Source organism: Aspergillus glaucus (assembly GCF_001890805.1).
Source record: "Aspergillus glaucus CBS 516.65 unplaced genomic scaffold ASPGLscaffold_21, whole genome shotgun sequence".
Taxonomy (NCBI): Eukaryota; Fungi; Ascomycota; class Eurotiomycetes; order Eurotiales; family Aspergillaceae; genus Aspergillus; species Aspergillus glaucus.
Window position 1 is genome coordinate 538,554 of NW_019170473.1, and position 14,608 is coordinate 553,161.

Sequence of the window (14,608 nt, forward strand, 5' to 3'; positions counted from 1 at the left end):
TCATAGCACGTAACTCAGTGTTTTCCTTCGCGAATAATACAGCGCTATGCATTGCAAGCTGGCAGCCTTTGATAAGCTGGTTTAATGCAGGATTTTTAGGACTTGGAGGGCTTTTTGAGCGTTGTCTGAGGAAAGCCTTGATTGAAGAAGCTTGTTTATGTAAATCAATGATGTTTTGAGGAGTCTTAGGACTGAATGCACTTGATTGACTGCCTGGGCGGCTTCCAGGTGGTGTAGGCGTATGAAGCTGAATATCAAGCTTTGGAAGCACCCAGTCTGGATCAAATGGCACTAGACCAGCTGTGACGGCTCAACGACCAGACAAACATTGCCAACATGCCAAAAGATGCCATACAAGCAATATGGACAAACAAGGGCTCAAGCCGCATCACACAAAGGCTTATATAGAGACTGCACTCGCCAGAGAGATTTCCTCTCCTTTTTCCTTCCCAGATTCAATATTCTTGTTGATGGCTACAATAGTCAAGATAGGAATTCAGTTCATTATTATCTTCTATTCCGAGCCCGTGACACCAGCTGCTGCAAAGCTATTTTGAATCATCTCTGATTTAAATCCCTCTGTGCGCGTGTAGGGATATGCTGCAAGAAAATCAAGTTTGTCAATATGGTTGATACCAAGTCGCATTTGATTCTCAACAAGCTGACCATATGCGCGTTTAAGTAGCGCAAAACAACCAATATCAAGCGGCTGTAGAAGATGTGATGAATGTGGTGGCATACAAAGTGAGATAATATGATTCTCACTGCAGATCTTGTCAAATTGAGGTGTTAAATGGCTACCATGTCCATCAAGAATCAAAAGTTGATATTTGCCTTTTGTACGGCTATTTGTAGTTGGAATAAAGTGATTTTGAAGCCATCGAAGGCCAATCTCATCTGTAGTCCACCCATTTGGGCTGACTTCAAATCACCAGTCTCCTGGAAGGTTGTCAAACCAAGCTCGATTATAGGTTTTGCCTTTGAAGATGATCACTGGTGGAAGTGCCCATCCAGATGCACTAATTGATTCAATTGCAGTCACCCACTCACAATTCCCTGGCTGTAGAACTGATCTTCAGCCATAATATTCTGCCCATGTGATCACTTTTGCAGTTGCTGTGAGGCCCATTGCAAAGCCAGTTTCATCAAAGTTATAGATATCTTCAGATAGGATACCATGCTCACAAATCACATGTTGGACACTATCAAACCACCCCTTAATAACCTTTGGATCCTCTTGTTTTGCACGCTGATAGTCATATCTTCGTGAGAAATGAGTACTGAGCTCTGGATGTCGCTGGGTGAAGTTGTAGACCCATTTTTCACCAACAGTTTGAATAAGGGTAGAACCACGCTTTGCAAGTAATAGATTTGCCATTTCTTGTACAGTAGCTGGCCGAGGAGCTGCTCCATGTAGATCCATTGATAATATCCACTGCTTTAGCAATTCCTCTTCCATTTGAGTTAATTTATGGCTATTTGCACGAGATTCAGCGCGATAAGGGTGGCCAGCAAGGCGTCAGTGTAGGGAGGTATCAGGAACATTAAATCGGCATGCTGCTTCGCGTACAGAGCTGATTTCTTGATTTTTGATAGCTTGTATAGCTAATAAGAGGCGACCCTCTTGTTCAATAGAATTTCGATTTGATCGGGAGCGATTTGGTGGCATGGTGGGTGGTTGAAGATAGGGAAACGCGTAGAGACGCGAAAAACTGGTTGGGTGCGCCGCCCGCTTACATGCGCCGCTCGCTTAACTAACGTAATCCACAAGCGAGTGGGCCACCCACCCCCCATATCTAGTATTTAAATGCATTTATTTCTACCAAAACGCCAATTAATTAACAAAACAAGCTATCTGGGTTTATCTGGACATGCATTTCTCTTATGTCCTTCATTTCCACAGGTACCGCACTTCGGTAAAGCCCTCGTACGCGGCTGTAAAGGTGGTGAAGGCCGTCTTGGCCGGGGGGGGTGCTGGAGCTATTGGGGCCTCGATCGGGGCCTCAATTAGCTCAACAGCCTCCTGAACTGAAAGGCCACCTTCATGGGGTATCTGCCTTTTAGACCGTGTACGCTTTTGCTTCTGCTTCACGTTCAAAGCACGTAAATCGCTTACTTCTTTCTCAAGAATAGCAGCTGATTGCATAGTGATTTGGCATGCTTTAAGAACTTGATTTATTGCAGAATTAAGCGGACTGGGTGGGCTCTTTGAGCGCTGCCTTAATAAGGCTTTAATCGAGGATGCTTGCTTCTGTAATTGCACATAGTTTGAAGGCGTTTTTGGTTCCCAATCACTATCCTGACTCACAGGGGGGGTTGGTGTACGAAGACGAATATTGAGCTTTGAAAGCACCTGATCAGGGTCAAAAGGCACTAAACCAGCTGCTGCAAAGCCATTTTTGATAGTATCAGGTTTGTAAGCCTCAATTCGTGCGTGTGGGTAGGCCTCAAGGAAGTCTAATTTGTCGATATGGTTGATCCCAAGACGCATTTTGGTTTCAACAAGCTGACCATATGATCGCTTTAATACCGCAAAACAGCCAATATCAAGTGGCTGTAAAAGATGTGATGAATGTGCTGGCATACAGATTGGGATAATATCATTTTGACTGCAAATTTCATCGAATTTTGGTGTCAAATGACTACCATGGCCGTCAAGGATCAAAAGCCGATATTTCCCTTTTGTACGAGTGATTGTTGATGGAATAAAGAGCTTTTGGAGCCACTGAAGCCCGATTTCATCTGAAGTCCATCCATTTGGGCTAACTTCAAAGAGCCAATCGCCTGGGATGTTGTCAAACCAACCTTCAATAAAGACCTTGCCTTTGAAAATGATGCATGGAGGCAAGGCCCAGCCTGACGCACTTATTGCCTCAATTGCAGTGACCCATTCACGATTTCCAGGTTGTAAAAGGGATCGTCGACCATAGTATTCAGACCTTGTAATCACTTTCGCAGTTGCAGTTAATCCCATTGCAAAGCCAGTCTCATCAAAGTTGTAGATATCATCAGGGTCAATGCCATATTGAAGTATTGTACGTTGTACACAATTAAACCACTCTTGGATGATTTTTGGGTCTTCACACTTTGCACGCTCGTAATTATAGCGCCTTGAGAATCGGGTTGAAAGCTCAGAATGCCTTTTCACAAAGTTTGTAACCCAATTCTCGCCGACTGTTTGAACTGGGGTAGATCCACGCGCCGCGAGTAATAGATTAGCCATTTCTTGTACAGCAGTAGGCCGAGGCGCTGCTCCGCGAGAATCCATTGAGAGTATCCATTGTACAAGCGATTCTTCTTCCATTTGAGACAATTTATGGTTATTGGCGCGTGATTCAACGCGAAAGACATCACCAGTAAGGCGCCGTTGTAAGGTAGAGCGAGGTACTTGAAAGTGGTGTGCTGCTTCGCGAATAGAGCTAATTTCTTGATTCTTGATAGCCTGGATAGCTAATAAGATCCTACCCTCCTGCTCTATTGAATTCTGAGAGCTTCGAGAACGAATTGGTGGCATGGTGGGTGTTTGAAGAAGGAATGGTGTATACAACTGACGCGTTTCGCGTTAGGTGGCCCACTCGCTTGTGTGGCCCACTCGCTTGTGGATTACGTTACTTGGTTTGTGCCTGAAAACTATATTCTGGTGCCTTAATGATATTGTCACGTGTCAAAAGTACGGATGATGTAAACATATTGCAGCAATTGCGATGCCAACTCAAAGGTTCAATTCGATGCTTTTTTTTGCACAACGACAAGGATGTCTTTTGCATAGCAGCTGGATAATCCAAAATGAACAAGACAATTCTTATTGTGCTTATTCACGGCTTCAAGGTGCGTCTTTAGATGGCTTATCTCCAAGACCCTGTGCTTATAGGCACGTGCGAGCAACGCCGGCAAGTGAAGAACGAGGACGACTGACGAATCATGCTGATTTGATAGGGCGATGATGCTACATTTGGCGAGTTCCCAGAGCACCTCCGTGCACTGGTTAGACGGAAGCTTCCCGCTATCAAAGTCGTTACGATAGTATATCCCAAGTACGAGACTCGGGGCGATTTGAGAGAAAGCGTGGGCAGGTTCCGGGAATGGTACGTCTCGGCATCATCACAATGGGGTTTATTTGCTCTATACGGAGTCGTAATTGGTCGCTAACTGTATCCCGTTTGTGCAGGCTGCAAGATAAAGTAATCGATTTGGAAGTGGCAAATCGGACTGCTTCGCCTACTGTTGACCCCTCCGTCCATGTCTTCCTGGTTGGTCATTCGATGGGTGGCATAGTAGCAGCAGATACACTTCTGCTATTGGCATCAGAACGACCCCTAACTCCCGAAGAGCCGCTGGATGATGATGATGATGCATCAAGTCAAATATCGGCAAATTCGCACGATTCGACTGTTGCCCACTGCCCCCGCCTCGTGGAACCTAGTGATTATATGTTTCCTCATGTCCAAGGAGTGATTGCATTCGATACACCTTATTTGGGAATAGCACCGGGGGTTGTTTCATATAATGCTGAAGGGCATTATAAAACAGCCACGTCAGCATACAATGCGATATCAGAAGTAGCTGGCTTTTTCGGATGGGGGAAGAGTAATAACGACACTGCTGTCAGTCAACAAAAAGAAGCAGTGACGACGACAGTTACCCAAACGTCGACGGGCCAAACCAGCCCTGCCACGGATGCTGCCGCCACGCCGTCCTGGCAACGATGGGGTCGATACGCCATGTTCGCGGGAGCAGCAGGCGCCGTCGCAGCAGGCGGAGCAGCAGCAATGTATACTCAACGTGACCGCCTAACAGACGGATGGGGCTGGGTATCGTCTCATTTATCATTCGTTGGGTGCTTGGCCCGTCCCGCAGTGCTACGTCGACGCCTAGCTCGCTTATCGAAGGTGCGCCGAGAACGCAACATAGGCTGCACAAATTTCTACACTGCATTAGGCCAAGGTGCAGACCCACTAGTGGAGACAACGAACGAAGGACAGACACAAGTTGGTCAGAAAATCATACGCGCGAAAAACCGCACCTTTTGCACCCTCCCCACCGAAGAAGACGAGGCAGAGCCAGGACTGGGATGGGTCAAAGCCCAAAACGACCAAGTCAAGAACGAACTCAGTGCCCATGTCAGCATGTTTTCTCAAAAGGCAAACCCGGCTTTCCAGGAACTTGTTGACAATGCGGGACGGCTGCTGGTCAAATCAATTGACAAGGACTGGTACGCTTCTGCGAGGGGACCAATTGAAGAAATCAACGAGGGATCTTCACGCCTTCGACTTGAAGACAGTGGTCGCTCTCGACATGAAGGCAGTGGTCGCCCTCGACTTGAAGACAGTGGTCGCTCTCGACATGAAGGCAGTGGTCGCCCTCGACTTGAAGACAGTGGTCGCTCTCGACATGAAGGCAGTAGTCGCTCTCGACATGAAGGCAGTAGTCGCAGCAGTCGTCACGAGAGTAGTCGCAGCAGTCGCAGTAGTCATCATGGCAGCAGTCGCAGCAGTCGCAGCAGTCGTCATGGCGACACTCATGGCGGCAGTAGTCACGTCAGTCGTGTCAGCCGCCCGGGCAATCGTCGAAGAGACACAGATAGCCCGTTCATGAGTGGGGATGATGTTGTGATGATCAATTGAATGGGGCTACTTGTTGAGTTCAAGTTTGCAACCTCTACATATATCGACACTCAATATCAGCAGCTTAGGAGTCTTCCAGACCAATCTTCAACCTCCATCACCTGCGCGTTTAGGTTATGATCCTGTGGAACATACTGTGCTCCTCTTTGTGGCGGGCTCATGGGCTTCGAGAATAATGATAAACACCTTATGCGTCGCATATTTACCCACGGTTTCCCGACTTCAAAATCTATTGCCAGAATCTCAAGCCCATTAGGTCCATCGTCTGGGTCGTGCCTAGTTCAATTTCAGTTCAATTTCGCTTTGCTTGGAGACCCATTGTGATTATTTCGAGAATTGTTGTTGCGAATACTTTTACTGGATGTTGCACCTCTGTATGCTCTCTTCATCTTCGTAGCTAGATAGGGATTAGGAATATTATTATTATTATTATTCATACTCGCGTCTGTCAGCCCTGTTTGGCCGAGCGGCGGCAGGCCCGGTAGGGCGGCCGGGTAAGCCGCCGTGATAGTAATCATTAGTACATCGCCCATCTATATGCCATATAATATGCTTTCTCACGCGCTGAATACCCCGTACATCTCTTTATTCCACCACTATTCCCAGGGCCGCGAAGACCCCCAGGCTTGCTGGATACTGTGACCCGGTATGTAGCTGCTAGGGTTCTAAACTGGCCTAGGAGACCTGTCTCAAGCATGAATCGTACTGCTTTTGGTGCTAGATCCGGCAGGGTAAGGTGGGCCTGGTAATATAACTCTCTCCGTGAGCCCTGGGTCAGGTGGCGTGCTCGGGGGCCAGCCTGGTTCGTACAATGGAGGAAAATATGCCGTACATCCTGCCGGCCACGGCCGCAGGAGCATTCAGTCGACTCCATAGCACAAAGGTGCCGAGATAGCTGGTCAACGCGATCTTCCCCGTTTGCATCTGAATGAGAACTGATGTTGCGGCCCTTCGCAGACCCTGATATAGCAGCATTGGTGCGGGATTAGGAATATATTATGGATCTATTTACGTAGTTAGATTGTGGATGTGTTCCGGTTAGTAAGAATGTGGAGTGTGGTGCCATTGTCTCTTGTATGAAGAAAGCAAATTCATCATCGCTATAAATTGCAAAACCTAGGTACATTAATTCATCATGCGTAGGGCCACATCGTAAAATCTGGCATAATTCGTTCCCGAATTCATAGTATCGCTGGAAAAGAAAACACAACGGAAGATATATAGCTCATGATAGAGACCAGGTGCCCAAGAGGTTAACGGTCATAGCTCGAAGATCGGTGATGCCAGCTATTGGCGTACTCCGAATCCGGGTATAGTGATGTTCGTCGCTCATCGTCCGGGAGAAGCTCCTTGACTTCCCAGTTGTTGGGTTTAATACCCACCGAGAACTCAAGGTCTTCCTTGGTGATATAGTCCCAAAACTGAGGCGGAGTCAGTAACATGCTACTTGGTAGATTGTTTGGCAGTTGACGTACCTTGTAAACCATCATCACAGCCAGAAGGTTGCAGAACGTGGCAAAGAACAGGCCGTCCAGGTAGTGTTGAACCTTGCTACAGATCGTATCACCGAAAGCATAGAGAATAACCTGTCCCGCGATGAAAACAAGAACGCCGAAGGCGATGTGGCCGAGAGGCCAGCGGTCTTCAAGGGTGTTCACAACCAAGAAAAGCTGCATTATCAAGTATACTGCAACGCATATTGCGTTGAAGACATAGAGGACCAAGAACAGGCCAATGGTATTGGTGGGACTCAGCCCTCCCTTCGATTTGAAGGTCAAAACGGACACGAGAAAGCATATGGCAAACATAGTCACAGACGTCAGTCGTAGAAGCCAGACTGACAGCACAGTGCCGTCCTCGTAAAGCTGGAAGCCCACGAACCCGTTGACGAGTAAACAGGTGCACAGCGCGGAAACCAGTCCATTCTGAACGGCCACGAAATAAGGGAAAGGGCCGCTTCTTGGTGGAACGACGCCTGCGTCGACAATAAGGGAGACGATTGTTAATGCCATGTATATATAGAAGAATGTAATAATTTCTTTGCGGCCTGTGAGGCTGTTAGTGTTTATTATTCTTATTTTGCTGTCCCCGAGGCACACTTACCAACTGCGGTAAACTTGGATCTAACATGCAGAATCATAATAACCGTCATAACCAGGGCAATAATGTGCATAAACGAAGCGGCGCCCTCAAAGATGATCGTATTGGCCAACTCAATGTTCCGCGCATAACAATTGGGTATGATGCCGGTTGCGCCTGATATCGACGAAGCTGGCCCCACCAAAGAGCATAGGGGAACCGCTGCCTTCTGGCATAGTGCATTGAATTCCCCGAATCCCATGATACCGACTTGTAGGGGAGAAGGAGTTGACGAGGACGGATTGTTTGGGTTGTTTTTGCACGGCGATGATTATCAGGATATCGGTATCAGACTCGTCTCCACAACGACGGACGGAGATCTCTCGGTTCCAGACTTTCAACAACCACCGATCCAGCAAAGTCTAATGGCACATCTCTGGTGTATCAGAAGGAGATCTCGAACGCAGGATCAACACAAGGATAACAACAATAGCAACCTCGTCGGGACTGTATACAGCCGCTGTCTCAGATCGGGGTCCTTCACGTGTTCACGGCCATATTATTGTCTCTGCGACAGATCACGAGAAGCGCTAGTCCCAAAAAGGAAACAAACTGTGTTGTCTGGATAGCAAACTACGCTAGTCCCAAAGTGGCATAGTTACCGCAGCGCTTCCAATGACAAATTATGACGTAGATGTTCAGACACGGGATCGGGTTTTGTTCAATCACCGAATCTCTCGCGGGTTCCTGACTCTTTCCTTTTCCTCTGGCTCTGCTCGTTGATCTGCTTGGTGGTGCTCCCGAACACAGCTGAGTATGAAACCTGGAAGCTCTGAGTTTCGGATCTTTGAGTTTGGCTACGCCAAGCAGTTTCCGGAAAGCGGCTATTTCCTGTCTAGGTCAAACTCAGCCCAGTGTTATGGAGCTGAAAGCTTACTCGGCCACATTGGGAAACTCCGTGTTCCTAGAAATACGGCAATAATTACGTTCGGGAATTTATTCAGCCGCTCAGAGCACTAGGTATTCGTCCAACATTCGTGAATACGTGCCCTTGCTGACCCCGGCTAGGCCCAGCTCAAACAGGGTACGGAGTACACATGAAGCCTGGATTAGAAATGAATCACACGACACAAGTGGACACATTACTCGACTTACTCCGGAGTATAGCCTAGTGTGTTCATTGCCTTGTAAATACCGACGGACCAAGACCCGAGTCGGCCGTTTGATCGACAACGTACCTATTGACATGATTTCATCCTTGCTCTTTTCGGCAGATCCAGACTAACAAGAGGCATCTCAGCTCATAGATGCGACATGCTCTGTACTTCGTACAGCCTGGCTTTTTTGTGGATTTTGGTCTTACTACTAGCCTGCTGAGCGCTGCATTTGTATAGGTTACTAATATAACTGCTAGCTTACTTGGGTATCCCAGTGATAAGTCCAAAAATAGCTGATTCTGCTAGGATTATACATCTATGACACGTTTCTATGCTGAGTTGTTATGGTGTTAGTTTATGGTACTACAGCCAGGTCTGTTAAGCTAACGGCCCATTCTTGATCTTGGAGGCGGCGCGAATCTTCCAATTGTTTCCACGGTATCAATAGCAAGACGGTTATGGTGATGCTATCAGACCATTATTGAAGAGCTGAAACCCGCTGGCCTGCTACGTTTCTGCCTCCGTCCACCCCTGCATTGTGCGAGGATGAGGCGGTACAAGCGTCCAAAAAAAAAAAAATGAGAAAATACGGGGGACCATTCGATCCTATGAGCTTTTGCCCAGTGATAGCTATTCCTCGCTCTGTCTATTCGACCGGTACGGTTTCCCGAAATTCTGGCAGTCGTTTTGTTTGTCTAGAGGGACGTTGAATCGAATCGTCAGTCCGGGGACAGTTAAGCGAGAAAAGCCGCATTGTGCACTAACGAGGCGAAATATTCGAGCAAAGGGCAATATGACAATACCGGACAATACTCGCATTGTTGCTTTTATTATCCTTGTATGATTGCATTAAATTTTGTCGCATTTCCTCAGTTGCTCATGCATGTTGATCCCAGCCAAACGCCACGTGCAAATGAAAAAAGGTATCAACGGATGCGAGAAACCGTGCCGATCTCCCATTGAGCCGATGTGAGACTACTGTGGATGAGAAACTAAGCAGGTTGATCTTGTCATGAAGAAACAGTTTCCACCGAAGCCCCCTGGAACCACTTCCTTGTTCCAGCCGCCGCATTGACGGCAATTAGAGTGTCGCAGAATTTCAACGGCGCCGGCTCCAGCAAACATAATGCAAGACCCGCTTTCCTTACAGGGGTTTTTGGAACAAACTGCCACGCATTTTGCTCTATGCATTGTTCGATAATTGCTTCACCAGGGTGAATCATAGTCCCAAAAAGATTCGTGGGCCATTGCTCGTCTGACCTTTGCAAACGACTGGCGACCATCAATTTCCGGCCGACGGAGCTTTTTTTCTGCTTCAGGCACGGTTAAAGTATGGCAAGTAGCATTGTCCCAGCTCCCCACCATGAGCAACATACAAATGTCGACGTTTTGTTCCTTTTCATTCCTGTGTGAGTATCAACGTTTACGTCTCGAGTCCTTATATTATCTTGATCCTTCTCAACTGCTCTTATAATCTACTTCTGCAGTTGATTCTAAATCAAGTCATATCATTCGATATTGTCTCCACGACTGAACTTTCTCTTCCTCTATCTTCTTTTTCTATCTCTCCCTCTTGGTTCTTTTATAAATTGCTCCTTGGGTACCAATTTGCAATACCGAATTCATTCGCCAGCTCTGAAGTCGTCTTATGCGTTCAAAATGTGCAATTACTTCAAGAATTACTACATCTACAGCACCTGCACTCAGCCAGATTCCCATTTCCTTCGCACATCCTTGGACGGGAGTAAAGAAAATCGCTGTCCGAGTGGACCTCATGACAGATTCATAATTGTCGTTGGGAAATGTCACCTATGCGCTCGTTAATTTTTTGACCCTGGCACTTCCTTCGTCATGCTTTCCTTGGCGGCAACCATCCGAATTGTCGAGGACTGATTCGGCAAGGACCGACCTTCATGTCGCTCTTGAAAAGAACTTCTTTGAACGTCCCCGACGGCATCCGACTTCACGATGAGAGAATCCCCGACATTCCGATTATTTGACGATAACAAATTTTTTCCTTCGAGATACCTTCCACTCTCGACTCTGCTGCCCGTGGTGCTTTTGCGCCGACCAAGGAAATTCTTCCTTTCTTTACTTTCGTCGCCTCTCTTCAATATCTTATTTTCCTTGCACACAAAACGGTGATACAATGTGATTTGGTTGTTTTAGGTTGTTATTTTGGTACGGAACGGCGCTTGATGGAGTTGCAAAAAAATTGGCGGAGTACCCTTTCTATTTTGGAATTGGTATGAGCATTTTGAGAGTAAATTATGCAACATTTTGATCGTTTCTGTTTGTGTGGCTGTGGGAAGAAAAAAGGGAAAAGGGAAATTACCGTTGATGCCCGTTGATTCCGGCATACTACGGAGTACTTGCGTTTTTAGATACACAAACAGGTATCATATGTTCGACTCGTGCAACATGGGCCTCTTCTTTTTCTGCCCGAATAAAAAATTCACGGAACAAATACTACTCCAGCAAACGAAAAAAATTTACATGATCAATTCGGGATAAGGGATACATGCAACGCACGCCTTGACCCTCTGTTAGGATAGGACATTATATGCTTGATGACTTGGCGGCCGCTGGCACCGGAATCTCTCGGGCCGTGTCAGACCAAACGAAACGAAGATGAATAGGTAGAGAAATAATAATAATAATAAAAACAAGGAATCAACCTTGTCGATTTCTGTTTGAGCAAAATAAAGCGTGGCATGCTATTTTGACGGGGCCCTTACCCCGATGACGCATACACCGAAGCGACGTCGGAAGCACTTTCTCCTGCATCTTTCTCCTGCATCTATCGCAGACTGGACAAAAGTCTGCAGGTTCTCGCGGCTACCGGAAGACAGATCCCTGTCCAATGTCGACATGGGATGTGGGCTTCTTAGGGTTCAGCTTTGAACCTACCATTTCATCTTACACGCAGAAAGAACATTGTACGATGATGGTTGCCCCAGTCAGCTCCATCGTCGCGCTTTACTATGACCTCTTAAACGAGAAGGAATTCCTTTACCGGTCTCCACAGCATAGTAAATGTGGCTAATAGGCTCGTACCTTGCGGAGTACGGCCTCGTCCAGGCACTCCCTACTCACTATTCACAGAGATACGGGCTGGTGGGCAAAGTGATTATTTTTAGGAGTGTCCCGAAGTCTTTCCGGGAAGAGAGGGGGAAAAAAAAAAAAAAAAAAGTGTCGGATGTTTAAATTCATACGTATGCATTCGACTAGCAAGCGGCTTGTCCCCGCAACTTTCTTAGTTTATTGCACCATACCCTGTGAGGCTAGTAGCTGACTGGATCTGATCGAAAATTTGTTACAGGTGACCTACTTGGGAAAGCATCTAGGGCAAGTGCTCCTTCGTTCCGGTCCATATTCGGAATCCACGCAGCCGAGACTCTCCGCTCACAATGGTCTGAGTGGCATTGAACGATATCATTGGGCATTGCGACGAGGCCCCTTCACTCTTAGCGACAAACGAACTTTTTTTTTTTTGACTCGATCATAAACCCTCAGTTTCGGACCGGCTGCATATGCTGCTGAATCCGGATTCTAGCATGCATTCTGTGGAGCCCCCTAGGGTTTCAAAATTGAAGGTATTCCGTGTGTACACCGTCTTTGTAAAGAGCGCGCGCATTTCGAGGTGAGTAAATACTTTTACGCACTGGGCCGGAGTACTACTGTACGGGGTACGATTATTACGGGGGCATATGCTTTTCTCTGTCTTTTTAACTTCGGAGCAGGGACGAATATCGATAGTCCGGTGACGATCTCACCAATGGAACATTCCATTCATTATTTATGATTTGACGTCGACCGGCAAGGAAAAAGTTAATTTACTCTATTGCCGATTAGAGCTGTTTCATAACTACGGCAATTATACTTGTTACAGAACCCTCCAATCTACCATCGTTAAGCTCTTGTTTTGCGCGCACATGGCGTGCTACTCAATATGGAGACGGGGAAAAGGAAGGAATCAGGATGCCCTGAGCACTGACGATAGGCCTTCCAAACTACCAAAAAGGCAATGCGGACGACTGACTCAAGACACCCTTTTAGTTGTCGATCGTTCAAGACCGGGTCAATAATGTCCGTAATATTAAATGAATCTTCCTTCGGCACTTGCAATACCATTAACTATGGAAATCCTGGCCTATGCGCGGTGCTCTCAGTGGTCAACCATCGGAATCGGAAGACAATGGATTAAGTTCCATCTCCTTTTTATCCCGCCTACACCGTACAGGGGTCGTCGTAAGGCAGACGGGACTATCATCGATTATTTTCTCCTGAAAATAATCAATAACAACCTTGTTCAGAATACGGGGTGCATACATTGTGCCATGCGATTGCTTATACTCCGGACAATCGCCCGCCCGATACACGCGCAACAGAGACCACGTTTTTATCCTGCCCACCGACCCACGATGCTATCACATAGCCCATACTTAGTGGCTTCCGTTTATATTTTAGCGGAAACGGTCGCACTAAATCGGATTGCCTGCTGTATGGAGTACTTTGTCTCAAACCATCTAACTAATTCCAGCCATGCAGCATGCCGGTTTCAGAATGGTCCATCCATGTTCGGTGATGATCTCTCCCATGGGGCTTGCGGAAGGTTTACTGGTTTTGTTTCACGCCGCTGTGACGTTTGATCGATGGGATGATAGTACGGAGCACGGAGGTGCTATGGTCGTTCTCTCTTGCCTTTTGTATGCTGTAGTCTACTTCGTACTCCATAAAGAGTAACAGCCATTCCCAACTGTCATATCTTAGCAAGCCAAGAAAAGAAACTACTAAATACATACTACTAAAAAAGGACGCGGAGAAATCTCGGACTCAACCCGACATCATACATAGTACATGCGTAGTACACCCTCTGTGCTCTATCTACATGAATCGTAAGCGCAATCCCATTTGCAAAGACACGGCCCGGGTGAAGGGAATAGCCATATCCTTCGATCTTGACGATGTGCTTGTTTCAAAGCCGTTTGCAGCGGACTTTTGTAGATGTGGATATCGGATATGCATGGTGGTTGTCCGTCAAGACGACGGTTCTGTTACCAACTCCATACTGGGTCCTTTGATGCGATCATAATAAGGAGTATTATACGCGGAGTAAGTTACTTTGCGGAGTACGGAGTATTGACTAACTAACTAGCTAGCTGGGAACTAACGTGGTCGGTAAGCGAGCGACGCATGTAAGCGAGCGACGCACCTGACCACACCACCTAAATTGGAATCGATTTTATTAACCACCAACGCCATTAAATTCATCCAGCTATCTACTAGGACATTGGTTAATCTTATGCCCTACATTCCCACATAGACTACACGTTGGTGGCCGGCGCGCTGGCCGCTGGCTAGGCGAAATAGCCGGCGCAGCCGCTGCCATCTGAGTGACTATCTCAACTTCAGAAGGCTGGTTTAGGCCCCGAATCACCTGCTGAGCGTCTTCCATTGATAGACTGCCCTGGTGAGTGATCTGTCTCTTAGATCTAGCTCGCTTTTGCTTCTTTTTCTCATTCGCCGCGCGTAGATCCTTGTTTTCCTGCGCTAGTATTGCACCGGCCTGCATAGCTAGCTGGGAACCCTTGATCAGCTTGTTTAGTGCCCTGCCTGGGGGGCTATTGCTGTTTCGGTTGTATAGAGCTTTGATGGAAGATGCTTGTTGATGTAATTGGCGCTGGTTTTGTGGTGTTTTTAAGCTAGAATTGCTGGTTTGACTGCCTGCCTGGCTACCTGGGGGGG

At 47.0% G+C, this 14,608-nt stretch overlaps 4 protein-coding genes across 4 annotated transcripts; 3 read left to right on the forward strand and 1 right to left on the reverse strand.

Annotated features, from left to right (window-relative positions):
• The first annotated feature begins 3,742 nt into the window (after positions 1-3,742).
• ASPGLDRAFT_51039 (esterase/lipase family protein) lies at positions 3,743-6,039 on the forward strand. Its single transcript, XM_022547441.1, has 3 exons — positions 3,743-3,828; positions 3,937-4,085; positions 4,169-6,039. The coding sequence occupies exons 1-3, from the start codon at positions 3,787-3,789 to the stop codon at positions 5,622-5,624; spliced, it is 1,647 nt and encodes a 548-aa protein (XP_022397739.1). The 5' UTR covers positions 3,743-3,786; the 3' UTR covers positions 5,625-6,039.
• A 636-nt stretch (positions 6,040-6,675) lies between these two features.
• Positions 6,676-8,225, reverse strand: ASPGLDRAFT_51041 (chitin synthase export chaperone). The gene is made up of 3 exons (XM_022547442.1): positions 7,728-8,225; positions 7,100-7,671; positions 6,676-7,045 (listed from the first exon to the last, which is right to left on the reverse strand). The coding sequence occupies exons 1-3, from the start codon at positions 7,963-7,965 to the stop codon at positions 6,878-6,880; spliced, it is 978 nt and encodes a 325-aa protein (XP_022397740.1). The 5' UTR covers positions 7,966-8,225; the 3' UTR covers positions 6,676-6,877.
• A 2,294-nt stretch (positions 8,226-10,519) lies between these two features.
• Positions 10,520-10,684, forward strand: ASPGLDRAFT_133459 (uncharacterized protein; the record flags this gene model as incomplete). The annotated part of the gene is made up of 1 exon (XM_022541213.1): positions 10,520-10,684. One exon carries the CDS (start codon positions 10,520-10,522, stop codon positions 10,682-10,684), a length of 165 nt encoding a protein of 54 aa, XP_022397741.1.
• Positions 10,685-12,647: 1,963 nt separating this feature from the next.
• On the forward strand, positions 12,648-13,628 carry ASPGLDRAFT_817259 (uncharacterized protein). The gene is made up of 2 exons (XM_022550130.1): positions 12,648-12,940; positions 13,002-13,628. Exons 1-2 carry the CDS (start codon positions 12,888-12,890, stop codon positions 13,510-13,512), a joined length of 564 nt encoding a protein of 187 aa, XP_022397742.1. The 5' UTR covers positions 12,648-12,887; the 3' UTR covers positions 13,513-13,628.
• Positions 13,629-14,608: the final 980 nt, after the last annotated feature.